The sequence below is a fragment of the Microtus oregoni genome, unplaced genomic scaffold (genome assembly GCF_018167655.1).
Source record: "Microtus oregoni isolate MIOR12 unplaced genomic scaffold, Mior012 000004F_ref0000308, whole genome shotgun sequence".
Classification (NCBI taxonomy): Eukaryota; Metazoa; Chordata; class Mammalia; order Rodentia; family Cricetidae; genus Microtus; species Microtus oregoni.
The window spans coordinates 21,846,706-21,865,087 of record NW_024543063.1 but is presented as its reverse complement, the minus strand read 5'-3'; the positions used below and the strand labels follow the sequence as shown (position 1 = coordinate 21,865,087).

General features: G+C 44.6%; 1 protein-coding gene across 1 annotated transcript in view; it reads left to right on the top strand.

The window, feature by feature from the left end:
- Positions 1 to 18,382, top strand: part of Col4a4 (collagen type IV alpha 4 chain) — a 120,971-nt gene that overhangs the window by 20,366 nt on the left and 82,223 nt on the right. Inside the window, exon 4 of the mRNA XM_041649674.1 lies at positions 2,566 to 2,643. Within this exon, the coding sequence (XP_041505608.1) occupies positions 2,566 to 2,643 (78 nt within the window). The remainder of the gene's footprint in view (positions 1 to 2,565; positions 2,644 to 18,382) is intronic.

Below are 18,382 nucleotides of genomic sequence, written 5' to 3'. Positions count from 1 at the left end.
GCTACTGTGCTTACGTGCTGTTCCAGCCAAACCTGGGCATTTCATTCCTAACCTTTTAGAATTTTGAACTCGTGCTTTCACAGATAACAATGGTAATTAAAACTCAAGAACCATAGACTCCTGAAATTTCAAATTCATTCATTTGTGGTTTACACACTATATGTGTTCACACACACGCATGGGGAGGCCAAAGGTCAACATGAAATGTATATTTATTTCTATTGCTCTCCACCATTCATTGAGACAGAGTTTCTCATTAATCGAGAGTCCACCAGTTTAGACATAGTACCTGTCCAACAGGCCCCTGGGATTCTCCCTGTCTCCACTCCATAAACACGGAGATCACAAGCCTGAACTGCTGTGCCAACCTTGTACATGGATGATGGAAATCTGATCCCAAGGCTTCATGTCCACATGGCGGGCACTATACAGATTGGCCTGTCTCTTAGAGCCTCAATCCCTCTAATTCTTCAATGCTTTTAATGACCCATAAGACCTTTGTTCATAAATACGTCTTTTATGTTTAATGCCTAAAGATATTTTCTCTTTGAATTTGCTCCTTTCCGCCCTAGAGTTAGGGTTTCTGTTGGTGTGACAGGACCCCATGACCACAGCAACTCTTTTAAAGGAAAACATTTAATTGGGACTGGCTTACAGTTCAGAGATACAGTCTGTTATCATCATGGTAAGAAGCGTAGCAGCATGGAGGCAGACAACATGCTAGACAGGTAGGTGAGCATTCCATATCTAGTTTGGCAGGCTGCAGGAAAGGAGAGACACTGGTCATGCCTTGAAGCATTTGAAACCTCAAAGCCTACCCCGCAGTGGCACACTTTCTCCACAAAGATCACATCTACTTCAACAAGGCCACATGTCCTAATCCTTTAGTATAATGCCACTCCCCATGAGCCCATTTATACTCAAACCTACTGTGCCCCTTAAAGGAAGTTAGACTGAGTTCAATTCCCAGCAACCACATGGTGGCTCACAACCATCTGTAATGAGATCTGGTGCCCTCTTCTGGCCTGCAGGCATACATACAGACAGAACATTGTAAACATAGTAAATAAATAAATTTAAAAAACAAAAACCTTTTGAGTAGACCCTTCTTCTTTTATCACCCTCACCTATATTTATGAACTTATGCATGTATTTGCGTGTGCTTGTGAGCATATTTATATGTAATATGCATATTAACATGCATGCATTACACCTACTTACTGGTCACCAGCACTGCAGCTATTAGCTTATTGGCTTTCGTGTGTGTGTGTGTGTGTGTGTGTGTGTGTGTGTGTGTGTGAGAGAGAGAGAGAAAGAGAGAGAGAGAGAGAGAGAGAGAGAGAGTCATGTAAAGTAGGCTGGCCTTGAACTGGCCCTGATCCTCTCACCTCTGTCTACTGACGGCTGTGATTATAGGTTAGCTGTCCTCTATTTCTTCCATTCCACATTAGTGTGTGTTCATTGCCTTAAGCTTAAAAGATGTATCTATTGTACAGATAAGCATAGACAAAATTTATCTCTGCTGCTTTCTTGATAGTCCTATTTCTGCTAATAGCAGCTGACTCCCCTTTCCCACCTGAACCAAAGCCATAGTACATGAAAGCAGGTGCCTGAAGCTTGCTGTTTTCTGTAAAGAATGTACATATGGAAATAGTAATTCTTTGAATACACTTAGTAGTGAAGGGGCTGAGGGCTCTGGGCATAGATAATGTGGATGTGCAATGGGTGACAAGGTGTGTGTCTCACCGAGGGCAGGAAGTGTGTGAAGCTTTGTGTGTGTGTGTGTGTGTGTGTGTGTGCGCGCGCGCGCTCGCGCGCGTGCGCGCACGCGTGCACATTGACTTTCTAGAGAGAGTTATAGAAAAGTCTGTTAAGGCAGGAAGAGGCCCAGATGACTCAGGTTCAGGAGCTTCTGACTAAGGGACACAATAGAGGAACCACCTTGGAGAACTGGGGGACTGCTGGAAGGAAAACGTAAAACCAAACTGTAATATTTATCTGGAGAGTTATCCAAAGAAGAAATTCTTTGGTGAGGATCACGTACCCTGGTGGATCTGGGAGACACAAGCGGAGCTGTGGAGAGAAAGGCAGTGTTATCGTTGAAACTTAGACTCTGTATCTGCACACAGCTTGCTAACTGCACATTTACAGTTCTAGACTGTGCATGACTTAGTACTGAACGCTTCATAGCGGAGAAAGCCTTTATACAATCCTTTCCGTCCAGTGTCTCCAGGGTGGGGTCCGACCCACGGACTGCACCATGGCGCGGGTGCTGCACATGGCGCGGGTGCTATTTCTTTTTAAGTGTCAGCACATCTCATTGCAGCCAGGCGTGCTGGTGTTCTTGAGAAACCGAGGCAGAGGATCAAAAGTTTGAGTGGAACAACCTGGCTACATAGCAACAACCTGTCTCAGAATAAATACATTAATATTTACTTTTCCTGGATCTAAAGGTGAAAAGCGTCCCGTGGGATGTGCACACGTTGGGCTTGCTCTATCATATAGTCTATGACCTGAGCTGAGCCCTGAGGACTGAAATACTGACCGAATGGCTTCCCTTTCCAGAGTGGCAAGAAGTATGGCAGCCCCTGTGGAGGAAGAAACTGCTCTGTCTGCCAGTGTTTTCCTGAAAAGGGATCTCGGGTGAGTGACACAGGAGTCAACACTGATAGTGTGCCTGGATTTCACACCATTTTGAGTATTTACATAGCCTCAGGTCCTTAGCATGTACCGTTAGCCAATGCTGCATATCTCTTACAGTGAATGTTCTTCACGTTCTTAGAAAGGTTTGCAATTAACTTAGACTATGTGTGAAGCTACATGTCTGCACAGTGCACTTCCCCCTGGGTGTTATACAACTCTAGGGTCATGAATCATCCTACGAAGAAAGGCCTGGGGTGTCTGTCACTCTAGGTCACCCCTCCAAGGTTTATTGCATATCAGTGTTTTAAAGGCTCTGAGAAGTCGGTGAAAGAAAAACTGTTTAACTTGGTTTCAAGTCATCTTTCTAGACATGCGACCATAATACCTTTTCATGCATAGCACCTTATTGAAACCTAATATCCAAGCCAAGGCAATAGCTATACATTGCTTGCTCCATATTTGCCAAGGACTGGTCTGTGTGCTCAAAATGCCTTCCTTAGCTCAATGACTCCTCACCTTCTATGCACCAATTGTGCTGTGCCGAAGAAGACAGAGCCAGAGACCAGTTGCTTGCTCAAAGCCACCAGAAGTGTTCTGCTGACAACTGAACTCTTAAGTATTTTGTAAAGCACGGAGTCCATCTTGGCCACTGCCTTTCATATCTCAGGAACTTGAAAACGTTTCTCTGTGCACTGACAGTTGCACTTGGCAGCTGTGAATTCATGTGTGCTGAGGTTCAGATGAAGCAACTCTTAGCTTCGAAACACTCTCATCATTTTTCTGTAGGCTGAAATATCACTCTTGCATTTCAAACACACATAGTTGTGTGTCAATTAAAAATTTTTTAAAAACTATAAAAATAACCGCCATAAGAAGGGTTAAGGTTGGCTGTCTTTCTGAGCTTTAGACCCTTTTGTGGTCAATTCAATGATTTGGATGCAGCAGTCACCAAGCCTTTCAGCCTACTGAAACAAATATAGTACACTAGGGGCCGTAATCAACTTTAATCTCTTTCTCACAGTTCTGGAGGATGAGAAGCCAAGATCAGGGTGTCTACTAGTGAGAGCCTTTTCCCAGCTTGAGGATGGTGTCCTTGTGGTGTGGAGAAAGAAAGAGAGAGAAGGAGAGAGAGAGAGACAGAGAGACAGAGAGAGAGGAAAAAGAAGAAGGAGAAGGAAGGGGAGGAGGAGAAGGAGAAGAAGAGGAAAAGGAGGAGGAGGAGAAGGAGAAGAAGAAGAAGAAGAAGAAGAAGAAGAAGAAGAAGAAGAAGAAGAAGAAGAAGAAAGCACTCTTCACTCTTCTCTAGGGTCTTCTCAGAAGGGCACGATGGTGATGACCAAGTCACCTCCCAGATAGCTCATCTCCTACTCTTGACACACTGGAGCTTGAAATTCCAGTACATGAACAGGAGGCATAAGCAAACATTCAGTCCAAACGATGTCCATGTCAATCCCACAAGGATAGGCATGGAACTCAGAGAGTATACTTGGGTGGTGGCCAGTCTTTAGGGCAAAACATTTTCTTCCTCCAATCCCAAGGCTTTATTCATGTACCTATGTGTCTTTAGAAACCTCAGTCCCCTTAATTATGTGGTTCTTTACTGGGGACAATTTAGTTTCACCCACCTTTCTGAGGACACTTGGCAACTGAGACCTGTTTGTCATCACAGCTTGGAGGAGGGAGCTACTGGTGTCTAATGGTAGAGGCCAACAGTATGGCTCAGCTTCTTGTAGTGCAGGGTATATTCTACACCAGAGATTGATCCCCCAACACAAGCAGTGCACACACAGAGAAGTCCTGTTTTTACCCCATCAGCTCAGTGGGATGGGTGTGATTATTTTTGTTTCCATCTGGCAGTGTAAGGAACCCAGATCAGAGCCAGCAACTATATCCAGGTGCCTGGCCTCACCTCCAGCACTTGCTCCACAGGCATGGAAAAGTTATTACACTTAGGTTCCAAAACCTGGGTCTATTTTCACTTAGCGAGATCAAGGGGTCCTTCCTGAGATCAAGCCTTTTGTATTTGCTGCCTGGATCCTGCTTCCATTTCTTGAGTGTCTCCATGATCACAAGCCTATGATGGCGTTCAGAGTATGCTTGTCAGCCCCCCCTCCCCCATCCCAGGCTGTCTGTGGATTGCCAGGGTTCCCAAAGCTGAGTTTCTCTCTGCTCTGTGTGTGTCCCTGGTAGTGGGTGGCCAAGAGAACTCTGTGTGCAGCACCAGCAACCTCTGCCTTTCCTGATGGCTGGAATCTCCCTGTGAGGGCTGCAGGTGGGTGACATTTTCCAGCAGAGACTGTGGGAGGGAGATTATGCATCAGTAGGAGGGGATGGAGATGAAGGAATCCAGTCCTCAGCATCCAGCCAAGCTCCAGGTGGACTTCTGAATAATAACAAGTTGACACTGAGTTCCAGGAGCTGGAGGTGTCTCGCTGAGCCTACTCATCTTATTTAGGGGAAAATCTGGTGTCCCCAAGAAGGAGATTGCTCCTCTTCTGTGGGCTCATTGGGTTGTTTGTTTAAACACCACACTAGACCTGTTTGGTATGAAATAATTCTTTTTTTAATTGTTTTATTCTTCTATGTTTATTCCTTGATAATACATACATATAATAAATTCTGGTCATTTTAATCATTATTATCTTATGCCATCACCTGCCAGTCTCTCTCTATCTGTGTGTGTGTGTGTTTCATTTGAGTAGTTCATTGTATTTAATTAGGGTTGCTTATATGAGCATGGGTGGAAAGCTATTTGCTGAAATAATGTCATCTCATCAGTGGATACAGCACTGAAGAAAATGACCTCCATAGCAACCATCAATTGCCAAGAGTTCATTAGAGAGGAATAGTCACTTCATGAGCCATTACCCATCCTTATTTGGCAGGTTTTGTTTGTTTGTTTGTTTGTTTGTGTCTGTTTGTTTTGTTTTGCTTTGTTCTGTTTTAAGGCTAGGTTTTACTGTGTAGCCTGTCTGTCCTGGAACTCACTCTGTAGACCAGGCAGACCTCAAAGTCACAGAGATCCACTTGCCACTGCCTCCCAAGTCCTGAGATTAAAGGCATGTCCCACCACCAGCCAACCTTGGTCAACAACTTGGACCAGGCATTTAGGTTTTCATTTCATAACTATTACTTCTAGAGGAGCAACATCCACACACCTCATTGAGGACACTAAAGCAATTCTTGACAAGCAAATCCAGTTTCTTGATAAAAACTCTTTATCAAAGTCTGGAGCTGCAGTAACCTACAGCGAGGTAAACTAGGGGCAGATACATGCAGTGGTCCAGAGACCATGGCCCAGCCTCATCTCTCAATCAGTTTGAGTATGGCTGTGGCTGAACCTTTTTATTAGATCTTCAGCAGGTACTTGTCATGGGTCATGAAAACAGCCTGTTGACTCATAGCACATACCTTAGAGGGACAAGTCGTCGCCTGCTGGTTCCCCATTTGGAGTAAGTGCATTCTGTTGCACTGCTTTGAGCCTAGTACAATAGATGACACCTAGTAGGCAGTCTATACTAGTAGACAGCAATCAATAGATTAAAACCCAGACTTCCACCTAGAGAGAATTCAGGAGCCGGTGCTGTGGCCATGTCAGCACACTGTGGATCCATAAGGACTCCTGCTGTTTACAAGTTAACAGTGACTCTCCGAACCCAAGCTTCTTATCTCACGAGGGCACTGTTTGAAAATGAGTAAACTCTCATAGTTCAAATCCCTGGGAGCTTCAGGCATGGCCACCGATGATCATCTTTATGGGAAGTCAACTCTGACCACTGTGGCTCTAGGACCTCTCCAGGTCAGTGGTGTTGGGGGCAGGAAATGGGGGTACACCCTCCTGATTGCTGGCTTGCAGGGTCAAGCTCAACCTAGGAGAAAAAGGTTTGTCTAGAGGATTAAAGCTGCCCCTTGGGGTGGTGGTATCCATGGTTCTGGGTGTAAGATGTACCTGGAGAGCTACTGGGCTGCTCCATGATCTCTAATTCTTCTCCACCTCCTCTCCAGACTCTCTGTCCATCTCTGTAAAAAGGCAGACTTGAACAGAATTTTAACTTAGTCTTTGGCAGTCTGAGTGGAAGGAGCGCCATGGAGTTAGTGGTCGCCTGTTGATAAGGAAGATGAAGTCATGTCCTTACCAACCAGGATGGGACCTTTTATGAGTTCTGGGTTAGTGACTGGGATGGTGATAGAGTTCATCTTTCTGTAGACTGTTTAGAAAACTAGGTGAATGTGTTTCATCATCTGAGGGAGGGAAGTAACCTTGAAACCAGCAAAGTTTTGTGATCTTGTGTTTTCAGTACAGGGGGCAAGTGGCTTTAAACTCACACTGCCTTCAAGCTTTTAGTTTGAAACCCAGACCAAATACTAGCAAGTCTCTCTTTCCCTGGGGACTGTAAATCACTGGGTAGGCTCAGTACGGCTTCTTCCTGCACTGCCGCCCACTCATCCCTTATATTTTTATCAGCCTGCATCCTGTGATTCAAAAGGAGAATCTTCTTGGGGAATTTCAATTACTTTTAGTATTTCTCATAGCGTTGTTTGCTCACACAGTTCTAACCTCCAGGCTCTTTATCGCCCACACGACTGCATTTAGGACACAAATTTCAGACACAGCCTGTCAAAGGGCCCAGAACAGTAATTTTATGTCTCTGGATTCCCAGTAGTCAGTAATGTTCTGTTTTCACAGAAACGCCAGCCAGAGACAACTGGAGGCTGATAAAGCAAGTCCGCCACCCACTGCTTTGTCGCTGCTTTCTGGCTACGCTGCAGCCCTTTCCTCCAAGGGTTGATTGTCTGTCTCACTTGGTCATCACCAGAAAACCCTGTGATCAGTGATGTACATGATGCACGTGTTTTTAGGGGACAGCAGGGAACTTGAGGTCAGAAGTCTGGGCCATTCCTACCGATAAACATGAGGTGCTGGGACATGCCTTTGTCTTGCAAAGGCACAAAAATCTAGAATGTTTCTAAACCCTCATGCCCTGTTACTACGTGTGCTTCCTGGTAGATTCCAGCTGCCAGACTCGACCTCACGATGTTGGCTTAACTTTGCTCAAGTGTTTATTTCAGAAATGGTAACATGGTTTTAAAACACCAGAACACTTGTAGAAGCTGAAGGGATATATTTCCAGGTTTGAACATATTGTGTATAGGGGTTGAGTATTTCTGAGAAGAAGGGCTTTGCCAGCCTACAGTTAGCAGAGGGGTACCTACAGTGTAGTTGGCATCAATACAGCAATAGTTGATGCCTATCTGAAGAATTGATACAGGTGACTAACATCAATCTTGATATGCTGGCAAGTCTCCTTGATATCTACCATTTATGTCTATGCAAGAAGGAAAAGGAATATTTGCTCCCTGCACCATACAATGTGCTACGTTTCCCATCATGCCAAGCGTGCACGTGGTTCTAACAAAACCGGACTTCTTCCAGGACTCAGCTGTAGTGTGATTTGATGGGGGGTTTCGGCGTATCTACTTGTGCCAGTCGTCTCTTCCAGTGTAGGGGTTTCCAGTGGGCTTCAGGTCTCCCTAGTTCTTAATTGGTCACTTTGTGGTGCTGTCTTAACTGCAATCGATAATAATACTTTCCCATTTGTTCAATAAATAACCATCAAATCCTTGCCAAGCAAGGGGCAAGGCAGAGAAGAAAGTCCCGGTGGCTGGGCCTTCTCACAGCCCTTAGTCTCCTTAGACAGATGAGAATCACCTTCCAGCCTCTTTTCTTATTCCCTGGTCAATGCTATGCACTTTCAGGGTGCTTGAAGGTGCCTCATGCGAGAGAAGAGACGAGAGAGGCGCTTGCTTCTCCCTGGGTGTATGAGTTGGTTTCCTGAGCTGGCTTTGCACGGGAGCATGTGGGCAGAGGGCACAGGATGCTGGATGCGCCTTTGAGATCAGACCCTGCTGGAGTTGGAGGGCAGCCAGCCCCAGCATGGAGAAAAAGTCACATTCACACCCGCAGCTTCTGCGACAGATTAGCGCATGCTTGGTGGCCTGCTGCAACAGAGGTGTGGTCTTCACTTGAGGCCAGATGTGCAAAGCAAGCTGGAGAAACTGCTGCAACCTCTGTGGTTCTTGAGAGTGTTTAACATTCCTTCATCCTGGATGCATTGCCCTAGATCCCACCTCTGCCTCTCTTCATGTTGCTTTATTCTGTGTGGTCTGTGTTGAATCTCACCCACGCCCTTCTTATAAGAAGAGGGCAGTAGAGCTCCTCCTGGGTGACCTACGGTGAGCAAATCTAGGATAAGACCCTAACCACATTCCATCCTTGTCATCTTGTAAGAGTAATGGAGATATGGGTGGTAGATGCAGGTGTCTGAGGAAGGTAGGGTGCTGCTGGGGAGCCCTGTTAACAGGTTACTGAAGTTACTGTACTAGTGTGCTGCACAGGGAGGCCAGGGAAGGGATGAAGGGACACCAAGAGAACAGCGTAGGGGAAGTCATGGGAGCAGAGTGCACAGAAAACCCCGTCTGATGACCCAAGTCTTCAGAGCTCTACATACTAATTCTACAAAATGGGGTGTCCAAGAGGGGACCTTATTGTCCAGATTCCTAAGCTTTCTCCTCTGGTTCTCTGTGCAGGTCTTTCGGCTTCACCTGCACACTGTCTCTGCCCACTGCATCTGCACATGAGAGCATAGTTAAAGCCCTAGTGCTCCCCAAGGCAGACTGATCAATGTACCCCTAGCTCGCCATGAACAGGTGGCATAATCTTAAAGGCACAGGAACATCCTTTGCTCCTGACTCCAGGCTCCTTGGATGGTTCATCACCTTTTCATCTTCAGTTTTGAAATTCCTCCTGATGTCCAGACTCCTCCCTCCCCCAATAATATGGCAGGACTCTGGAGGCACTGTGTGCCCAGAGGACTCAGGTTTTCACCAGCGGCCCAGCTTGAGGATGTTTGTGATACTGTAGTGACACCTAATGGCGTGCTCTCTGAATTACACTTCCGCATCAAGACGAGAGGGATTAAAGGGAATTGTAAATGATAAACGCTAATAATAAATATATGCAGCAGAGGGAGAGGTACATTAGACATAACATTCATTTGTAAATTTTAGTTATAGAAGCATCCAGTAGACTTGAGTATACATTTAAAATTTGTAATGTGTGAGGTAGTGATCTAGTGTCTGTGGTGAGAATGGATCTCTGGTCCCAAATTCATTCTAAAGGACATCGTCTTAAACAAATACTAAGTAATATGCATGAGTAATATGCACAAAACATTAATGAATTACAGGTGGTGAATCTGGCGATTACTTTCAGGGAGACATGACAGTTTGGGGAAAGTTAGGTTGGTGTGGTATGGGATGGGAACACGGGCAGACACCTGAGATCAAAAGGTCTGGGTTCAGATCTCTACTTCCCCAGGTCCTGGCTGTATGGCCTCAAGCAAATTGTTTCATCTCTCTGAGGCTTAGAGTCCTCCTTGGGTAATGAGGAAGTAATGAGGCCTTCAGCTTTCTGTGGTTGTAAAGAGCCCAGGAGAATAAAGCAGAACTCCATATTGAGCTTGGAGCTGCAGAACATGGCAGCAGGGTCATTGATGTCACTCCCATCATCGTTGTTTTGTTGGGAGGAAAGTAGGGTTTGAGTGACAGATGAAGAAAAGCTCTTGTCATCTCTGGGAAACAAGTATGAATGAAGTATGAATACCTGGTCACAGGGACTGGGTGGGCTGGGGCAGTGGAGGACACATTGTGCCATCAGAGGTAAGGTACTCCAAGGAAAGGACAGACAGAAGGGGGCTAACCAGCTGACTGCTGTGTTGGGGGAAAAACTGAGATCAAGGGAGTGAAGGAGACTGACCCTGGGATAACCTGTGCAAAGATGATGTGACTATGACCTGGGGCTTTGCAGATGGATAAAGATTAACTGGACATATGGCATAAATTGAGTTAAAAAGACATGAAAAATGTGGTCTTGGTAGGGAGAGATAGTGAGTCTGAATGGACCACGGGATGCTGAGTGTACATCAGTCACCACCTGCAAGTACAGGGAAGGAGCCTGGGAGGGAGGAGCCTTGCTTTGACATTGATTGTGAATTAGGAAAAAGGCATCCAAGAGACTGTCTAGAAGACTGCTGGAAACCGGGGTTGGGACTAGAAGATGAGATTGAGGCCCACGGGAAGAGAAGTCTGCAGTAAATTAGGGTAGGCTTTATTTCCCGGAGAAGATTCGTAAAGGAACAGGGTGCTTGTGCAGATAGCTTCGTATCTTCAGCTTGTGCAGCAGAGCTCAGCAGGAGAGTGCCTGCCTAGCATTCCTCAAAGACGTGAGTTCCCATTCCCTCCCCAAAGTGAAGACTACATATAAAACAGATTACAGCCGGGAGTGCTGACACACGCCTGTGACCCCAGCGCTGGAGCCAGGGACCGCTCATTGGCAGTGAGCAGAAGCAAGAGCTTACCATGCATTCAACAATCAGCTACATAGAGATCTAGAGCCAGCCTGGGCTACAGAGTTAGAAAGAAATTGAAATTTGTGCCCAGGCAATGCTGAAGCATGCATGGGCAGCCCGTATATGGTGGTTCTGTTGAACTTGTCCTTATTGGGTTTCATGATATAAGTTGATGAGGATCACTGACCAAGTCTCTTTTTCAAGAGGGCACCAGATCTCATTACAGATGGTTGTGAGCCACCATGTGGTTGCTAGGAACTGAACTCTGTACCTTTGGAAGAGCAATGAGTGCTCTTAACCATTGAGCCATCTCTCCAGCCTACAGACTGAATGAGAACCTGTCTCCAAAAACTGATGATGGTGAGGAGGAGGAAGAGGAAAACATCACTTCAGACACCACAGGGATTAGAGAGACCCCGCATTATGCCAGTAAAGAAGCGGGAGACAGAGGGGGTCCTGAGGGAGATTGACCATCCAGGTAGAGATTCAAGTAGCAAGGATGCAGGCTTGATTAAGTCATTGTCCTGAGGCAATTTTCTCAATCTATCTGTATAGGGATAATGTTGCATGATTTATAATGTTTCTGATTATTTTCTATGAGATAGTAAGGGAGAGTAGTCAGTACATAACCAAACCTTCCTGTAATACTTCTGATAGCCAGTGTGTGTGTGTGTGTGAGTGTGTGGGTGTGTGTGTGTGTGAGAGAGAGAGAGACAAAGAGAGACAGAGAGACAGAGAGACAGAGAGAGACACAGAGAGTGACAGACAGAGAGAGAGAGAGACAGAGAGAGAGAGAAAGAGAAAGAGAGAGAAAGAGAGAGAGAGAGAGAAAAGGAGAGAAAGAGAGATACTGAGCAAGGCAGAAGACAATCTCTTATGCCCTTTTACTCCTTGTAATAGTTTGCTTAACTGGTCTGGATTTCATCAAATGAGCAAGGCTGGCTAGTCATAAACCCAAGGATCTGACTGTACCCACTTCCCCAACTCTGGGACCACAAACCTGTACCTTCCCACCTAGCTTTTAAATATGGGTTCTGGAGCTTCAACTCAGGCCCCCGTGTTTGCATCGCAAGCTCCTTCCCATCTGAGCTGTCTCCCCAGCCCTGTATATGTGTGTGTGTAGTTGTCAGTTTGCAACCCAACTGCTAAAAATCTTTTATCACAGGGGTTCTGGTCTCAGAGAAACCAGACCAGTGCCAGCAAAAAAAGAGGCTGACTTGAAGATTTTATTTTATTTTTTAGAAATGTATAATTCTTTTTATCTTCTACCTTGTAAAAACAAATGTGATTTTTCTTACTCCTGCTGAGGGACTATTCCTGACTTAGTCAATTAGCCAGGGACAGAGTCCTGAGGACTGTCCTCGCCTCCAAATGATTCTCTATGTGCTCTGATCTTTCTCTTCTGTCTGGATGAGCCAGGAGCCAGGTAGCCGATGACCCATCTGATGACCTGTGCCAGTCTGTCCCTGGAACAGAGGGAAGGAGGTGACCTGGTGGTTTCATACGGTGCACCCATGATGCTCAAGGGTCAAATTGGTTGTCGCCTGATTTTTCTCCCAGTGACTTCACTGTCTCATAGTGAAATTCACAAACAACAGAGGCAAATTTTGTGCACATAGTAGGAACAACCTAAATACTGTTCTTCTATTTGAACGTCAGTTGCAGGATTTCATGTGGAACCTGTTTTGATCAATTCACGAATGGTGGGTGAGTACTAGGGGTTAGGATCAGTTGGGGCTTTTTAAAACTATTTTTTAATGATGAAACATTCTTGTGGTGATTGATTCTCTATTTACAAAAATAATTTTCATGAGCTGTTATTTTTCTTTATTCACTCTTAATTGATTCTAAGATAGCCTTAGAGATAAGCAAGCCTAAATAGTTACTTATAAGGAGTTCTTTTTTTCCTGACCCCATTTTTATGTGAGCTGGTTTGATGAAAATAGGAATTCTTTCTGGTTTACTGTAGATAAATTATTTATTCTAGTGGAAAGAACTGTCAGACCACTATTTCAAAGACTAATGTTTGGGGGACTTTTAGACCAATTTAATATGAATCTTTTAAAATTTTATCATGTAACAAAGTAACTAATAATATTAAAAAGCACTAAAATGAAGCCATAAAGTTCATGTCTTCAAAGGGAGGCATTCCACATTTTATGTGAGTTTTCTACTTGCAAAGTTGCTGTTTAGGGAGGTTGGAATCAAGACATAATGATATCTATGTCACATTTTGTTAAGGCTCTGGCAGGCCTGCAAGTCTGCTCACTGCTCAACAGGGGGCAGTCTGCTGAGAGGACTCAACATTATCTATCTATCTATCTATCTATCTATCTATCATCTATCTATAATCTATTTATCTATCTATCAATCAACTATCTATCATCTATTTATCTATCTATCATCTATCAATTATCTATCGTCTGTCTGTCTATTCTGTCTTTTATGTCATGCATCTCTCTTTTTTTAAATTATTTTTTTATTAATTATTTATGAAAAATTTCTGCCTCCTCCCCGCCACCGCCTCCCATTTTCCTCCCCCTCCCCCAGTTAAGTCCCCCTCCCTCGTCAGGAGCAATCAGGGTTCCCTGCCCTGTGGGAAGTCCAAGGACCACCCACCTCCTTCCAGGTCTAGTAAGGTGAGCATCCAAACTGCCTAGGCTCCCCCAAAGCCAGTACGTGCAGTACGATCAAAAACCCACTGCGATTGTTCTTGAGTTCTCAGTAGTCCTCATTGTCTGCTATGTTCAGCAAGTCTGGTTTTATCCCATGCTTTTTCAGACCCAGGCCAGCTGGCCTTAGTGGGTTCCCGATAGAACATGCCCATTGTCTCAGTGTGTGGGTGCACCCCTCGTGATCCTGAGTTCCTTGCTCATGTTCTCTCTCCTTCTGCTCCTGATTTGGACCTTGAGATTTCAGTCCAGTGCTCCAATGTGGGTCTCTGTCTCTGTCTCCTTTCATCGCCTGATGAAGGTTAACATTCAGGAGGATGCCTATATGTTTTTCTTTGGGTTCTCCTTATTTAGCTTCTCTAGGATCACTAATTATAGGCTCAATGTCCTTTGTTTATGGCTAGAAACCAAATATGAGTGAGTACATCCCATGTTCCTCTTTTTGGGTCTGGCTTACCTCACTCAGGATAGTGTTTTCTATTTCCATCCATTTGCATGCAAAATTTACAAAGTCCTTGTTTTTTACTGCTGAGTAGTACTCTAATATGTATATATTCCATACTTTCTTCATCCATTCTTCCATTGAAGGGCATCTAGGTTGTTTCCAGGTTCTGGCTATTACAAACAATGCTGCTATGAACATAGTTGAGCATATACTTTTGTTGTATGGTAGGGCCTCTCTTGGGTATATTCCCAAGAGTGGTATTGCTGGATCCTGGGGTAGGTTGATCCCGAATTTCCTGAGAAACCACCACACTGCTTTCCAAAGTGGTTGCACAAGTTTGCATTCCCACCAGCAATGGATGAGTGTACCCCTTTCTCCACAACCTCTCCAGCAAAGGCTATCATTGGTGTTTTTTATTTTAGCCATTCTGACAGGTGTAAGATGGTATCTTAAAGTTGTCTTGATTTGCATTTCCCTGACTGCTAAGGAAGTTGAGCATGACCTTAAGTGTCTTTTGGCCATTTGAACTTCTTCTGTTGAGAATTCTCTGTTCAGCTCAGTGCCCCCATTTTATAATTGGGTTGATTAGCCTTTTACAGTCTAGTTTCTTGAGTTCTTTATATATTTTGGAGATCAGACCTTTGTCAGTTGCGGGGTTGGTGAAGATCTTCTCCCAGTGAGTGGGTTGCCTTTTTTGTCATAGTGACAGTGTCTTTTGCTTTACAGAAGCTTCTCAGTCTCAGGAGGTCCCATTTATTCAATGATGCCCTTAGTGTCTGTGCTGCTGGGGTTATACGTGGGAAGTGGTCTCCTGTGCCCATGTGTTGTAGAGTACTTCCCACTTTCTCTTCTATCAGGTTCAGTGTGTTTGGACTGATATTGAGGGCATGCATCTCTCTTGATCCCATTCATTTCCCTGTCTCTTCTCATCTGCCCTCCACCCCTGCACATACACCCAAAATAAAACAAACTTTAAAAGAGAAAAAAAGGAAAATAATAAAATAAAATAAAAAGGGAAAAACTTAAAAATATCTTTATGGAAACTGCAGTGTGATACAGTGAGTCACTGTAAACCCCTTTGTCCATATATCCTTACTTGCAAGAGTTCACTGCAAAGAGTCATTGGTCTGGTTTGAGGTCTTTGGTTTCTGCTACCCTGTCAATGCTGGGCTCTGACTTGGGCTCCTCCTGGATATCCTGTTGTTGTCCTGTGTTATGGAGATCCTGCAGCTGTGAGTCTGCAGGTCAGGTTCCCTCATATGCTCCAGCAGATCATAGCTGGGGTGGATGATGGGGTGGGCCAAGTCATATCCTTGGGTCTGGACCTGGGCAGCTGTAGGGTTGGTCTGCCAAATAGGAAATGGGACAGCTCTCTCATGCTCACAACTTCGGGGCTTGTTCACCCAGACCTGCACTATCAGGGCTGACTCTCCTGCCCTTGCGATCACAGGGCCAGCTCTCCCACCTGCCCCAGATAGTGATGGGTGCAGGGGCAATCAACTCTCCCCTGCCCGTGGGGCCCCAAGACAGATGGGTAATGAGGACAGCTCATCCATGCTCACAGTTTTGGGGCTGGCTCACCACACTTGCACTGGCAAGCTTGAATCTGCTGTGCTTTCCTGGTGATTACTCTAATGCTTTGAGGTGAGGCCTCTGGGAAAGTGAATAGAATAGAGTATTAGAGTGTAGCTCCATGATTTAATCAGGTAGCTTTATAAAGACAGGGGAGAAAGTAGACCCCCCACACCCCAGCACACACACTTTTTCTCCCATCATTGTGTGGTAGCTTCCTGGGCTTGACCAGAGCCTGTACCATGTCATTCATACCCTGCATGTACTTCCAGAACTATGAGCCCAAATACATGCATTTTCTGTAATTTATTATTATTATTAATTACTATTATGTTGATTGCTTTGGCGGGTTACTTAGTCTAGGGGTTTGTAACCCTCCTGGCAGTTCAGTTATTCCAGGGTCCCGGAGAGGCACTATCTGGAAGATAAGGGCTGAGAGAGAGGAATGAGGCTATGCTAAGTTTGTCAGAGCCTCCGTTTATTAGAGATGGGGTACAGCTTATATAGGGTAAGGAGTTGGGGGGGTGGGCACAGGGGCCTGGGCTCTTGCTGCGTGGTTCACGTTGGTCACGTGGTTCTCGTTGGTCACGTAGGCCAGGAAGTCACAACTAGGAGATGACACACCTAGTTCTCTAGATAGTTTGGAATGTGGGGCGGGTTCCGCTAACAGATAGCTCTCCATTAACAGCCAATTTGGGTGTGGGGTAGGCTCTGTCAATAGAACAATTTCTTAACACAATTAGGGGTGTGGGGTTCTCTGCAGACTCCCCAGGGTGATGGTTTCTGCAATGATTTTAGGAGGAAATTGGCTCTTGACACTATTATTAATATTTGTGAAACTGGATATTGGGCCTAGGTCCTCATGTATGCTAGGTGTGTGCTCCACCACTGAGCTGCATCCTCAGCTAAGATCTCTTGTTTATAATCAATCAGTCTGTCTCTGGTTTGTTTAATTATAGTAGCGAGGGTTGACCTTCTCACCAGCATGACCTTGGGCATCCATGTTCTGTCTTCCAGGAGCCCATGTTTCAGTGAGTGTAGGTCTGGGGGAGGGTGAAGATACAAAGAGGATTGTGCAGATAGTACAAAAGCAGATGTCCTTTTTGAGATCCTGGAGGATCATCTTAGTCTCAAGGGTAAGGACAGTGAGTCAGGGGAATGGGTTCTTTCCACAGGAACTTAGAGAGACAGTCAGCCAAGGGCAGGAAGGGAGGGTCCTCCTGAGTCGGGACGTGTGCCCAGAGCTTTGAAGTACAAGAGCTTCCCAGAAATGGCCTGAAGTTGGGGTGCATGTCAAGGGCAGGGGTTTGGGTCGGGGCCCTGGAGGAAGGCTTGGTTCCCTTCAGCAGAACAAACAGCTACTTTCTGCTGCACTGTTTGTTTTTTAAAAATGTTTTATGGTTCCTTCTCTGATCAGGACCTGCTTCCATAGCATACTAAATGGAATTCTATCAGTCTTGCCACTGTATTAAATGTTTCCATTCCTTTTTTTCTCTGCAAAGTTCCATTAGCTTACTGGATTCAAGAGTGCGTGTCTGAAATGAAATGCATTGAAGAGATTTATGGCCAGTTGATTGGTTGCCTCTTTCTTAGTTCCCCCTTTCACAGTTGAGAGTTCATCTTGCTATGTCTCTAAAAACATGTTCCTGTAAAGTATGGTATTCACAGAGGAGAATTTGGGGAGTTGATGTACAAATTGGTTGCATGATAAAAAGATAATTCTAAACTTAATAAAATAGAAGTTGTAGCTGGACTGGGCATGGTGGTGAACCTGTTTAATCCCAGCACTTGAGAGGTAGAGGCAGGCAGATCTCTGTGAGTTTGTGGTCAGCCTGGTCTACAGGAAGGGTTCGAGAACAGCCAGGAATGTTTCACGAGAAACCCTGTCTTAAAAAACAAAAAACAAAACAACAATAACAACAAAGTAGCAGTTGTTTTCTGAGTTTCATATTTAAAAAACAAGGGAACTTTTAAATGGATGTCATCTAATCTCTTTTAAAATGTTAATATTAGATACAAGATTAATCAACATAGGGTAAAAAAATCATCATTATTCCGTTTAGCTTGTGATCTAAAATGTTCATGCTATCCATTGCAAATTGATCTACTTTTTCCATGTTGTCAACGTCTCCTGGCTCTGTTTTATCATTGCTATTTGGTAACATATGCATATATCAGAATTCTTAAAAATCTTTTAGAATTCTCAATTAACTGTAGTCCTTATGTTGAGGATGAACATGCATGAATAAAAAGGGAAACATTTATAAACTATGATTTTGATTTGCACTGTCTGGGCAGGTGTTAAAGGTTGTAAGTAATTCTCGTGGACTCAGTGACTTAATTGTGACGCAGAAACAGCAATTTCTTTATTACAAGGCTCACTGTTGCAGGCTGTAAGATGCACAGGGAGGGGAATGTGACATTGTCCTGGCTTGGATCTTTCCTATTTTGTCATTTGCACATTTGTTATAATAGCACATAATAACAGTGGCTAACATGTATCACAACAGGTACTCTCTAAAACAACTTTATAGTTTTTTTATGGCCCTAAGCTATTGCCAGATGAAGATGCTGAGCATGACAGAGGTTCAAGGTGTAGTCCAGAAATATCACAATGAAGCCCATTATTATGTACAATTAAT